The 2,030-nt window shown below is 39.1% G+C and overlaps 1 protein-coding gene across 3 annotated transcripts in view; it reads right to left on the reverse strand.

The window, feature by feature from the left end:
- Positions 1-2,030, reverse strand: part of KIAA0586 (KIAA0586 ortholog) — a 149,926-nt gene that overhangs the window by 143,488 nt on the left and 4,408 nt on the right. For all 3 annotated transcript variants that reach the window (XM_011989578.1, XM_011989577.1, XM_011989576.1), the window contains one exon: positions 1,563-1,632. In XM_011989578.1, the coding sequence (XP_011844968.1) occupies positions 1,563-1,632 (70 nt within the window). The remainder of the gene's footprint in view (positions 1-1,562; positions 1,633-2,030) is intronic.

The following is a 2,030-nucleotide window of genomic DNA, read 5'->3' on the forward strand; positions in this document are numbered from 1 at the left end:
GGTGCTTCCCAGAACATAATATGTATACCATGGAAAACTGTTGGTGGAAAAAGAATAAATGTTGTATTTTAATAGTTGTATAGTTATTTAATTAATTTATTTGAGACAGGTCTAGCTCTGTTGCCCAGGCTGGAGTGCAGTGGTGCGAGTGGCACCATCTCAGCTCACTGCACCATGCTTTGCCTCCCAGGCTCAAGAAATCCTCCTACCCCCTGCCTCCCAAGTTATTGGGATTACAGGTGCATGTCACCACGCCTGGCTAATTTTTGTATATTTTTTGGGTACAGATGGGGTTTTGCCATGTTGTCCAGGCTGGTCTCAAACTCCTGGGCTCAAGTGATCCACCCACTTCAGCCTCCCAAAATGCTGGGATTATAGGTGTGAGCCACCACACCTGGCCTGTATATTTATTTTTAAACGTATTCTAAACAATACAGATTTTCCATTTGCAGAACTAATATATAATTTCCTTTTGAAGAAAATGAGAATTCAAAAGTAAGTAAAATTTTTTTCTATTTCCTAAGGGGCCTTCTGAAGTGCTCTGGTTCAGGAGTAGAATACATGTAGCCTAGGAATATGATAAAGATAATATTAATTGCCTCCAGACTAGTGAATTTGTTCTTCCTTCATGTTTCTCATGTGCTGTTGTCAAGGTTAGTTTTAGATTTCATTGGTGTTTAAGATAAAGTTGGGAGGGGGCATTTAGGCGGAGTAACCATGGTCTCTCTTCACTGCATCCAGGTGCTAAACTCATCTCTTTCTGAGATTTTGACCAGGAAAAGTCTAAATGTCTTCCGATAATAAATAAGTATTATGTATAAGGAACTATTGAGCACTGCTATAAGCAGTATAGTAAAGTGGTTAAGAGAGATGGCTCTAAAGGCAGACTTGCACATTCAAATCCCAGTCCAGTAACAACCTGGACCTTGGGAAAATCAATCTCTCAATCTCCCAATGCCTTAGTTTCCTTATCTATAAAATGGGGATTCTGGCCAGGCGTGGTGGCTCACTCCTGTAACCCCAGCACTTTGGGGGGCTGAGGCAGGTGAATCACCTGAGGCCAGGAGTTCAAGACCAGCCTGGCCAACATGGTGAAACCCCATCTCTAGAAATATACAAAAATTAGCTCAGCATAATGGCAGGTGCCTGTAATCCCAGCTACTCGGGAGACTGAGGCAGGAGAATCCCTTGAAGCTGGGAGGCGGAGGTTGCAGTGAGCCGAGATCATGCCACTGCACTCCAGCCTGGGCGATGTGAGACTCCATCTCTAAATAAATAAATAAATAAAAGAAAATGGGGATTCTATAAAATTGGGATAGTAATGAAATCTATTTTATAGGTGTGTTAAATGAGTTAATACCATAGCACTTCCATAATAACAACTGCTAACTGCTACTGAGTATTTTAAATGTGTCTAGCACCATGAGAAACGCTTTATACATATCATCACACAATATATATTTCACATAGTGAAAAGACAGTTTTTCATATGTCCAAAGTACAAATGAAGCTGATTTTAAACATAAGAAATGGTCCAATTATTTTCTGTAAATGAAACTTACTTTTGCTTTAAAACTGTTCTGAGAGCATCTTTCTGTCCCACTGTATACTGAGAAATGAAGATGTCATTTGCTGCAAAATCAAGACACAAAAATATATATTAAATTCCTGAATATTTGTTAAATTTTAATAAGCTACTAAAAAAATCTTTTTTAACTAAAAGAATGTTTAGGAACTCAGCCATAGCACTCCACAATTGAAAAGGACAAGGAACAAATTAAGTGATTAAGTAATAATATAATCCTCGTAATTCCAAACCCACAGCCAACATCATACTGAATGGGCAAAAGTTGAACACATTCCCCCTAAGAACTAGAACAAGACAAGGATGCCCACTCTCACCACTCTTTTCAGCATAGTAGTGGAAGTGTTAGCCAGAGCAATCAGACAGAGAAAGAAATAAAAGGCATCCAAAAAGTAAAAGAGGAAGTCCAATTATCTCTGTTCACTGATGACATGGTCCTATACCG

This window comes from Mandrillus leucophaeus, unplaced genomic scaffold (genome assembly GCF_000951045.1).
Source record: "Mandrillus leucophaeus isolate KB7577 unplaced genomic scaffold, Mleu.le_1.0 Scaffold359, whole genome shotgun sequence".
NCBI lineage: Eukaryota > Metazoa > Chordata > Mammalia > Primates > Cercopithecidae > Mandrillus > Mandrillus leucophaeus.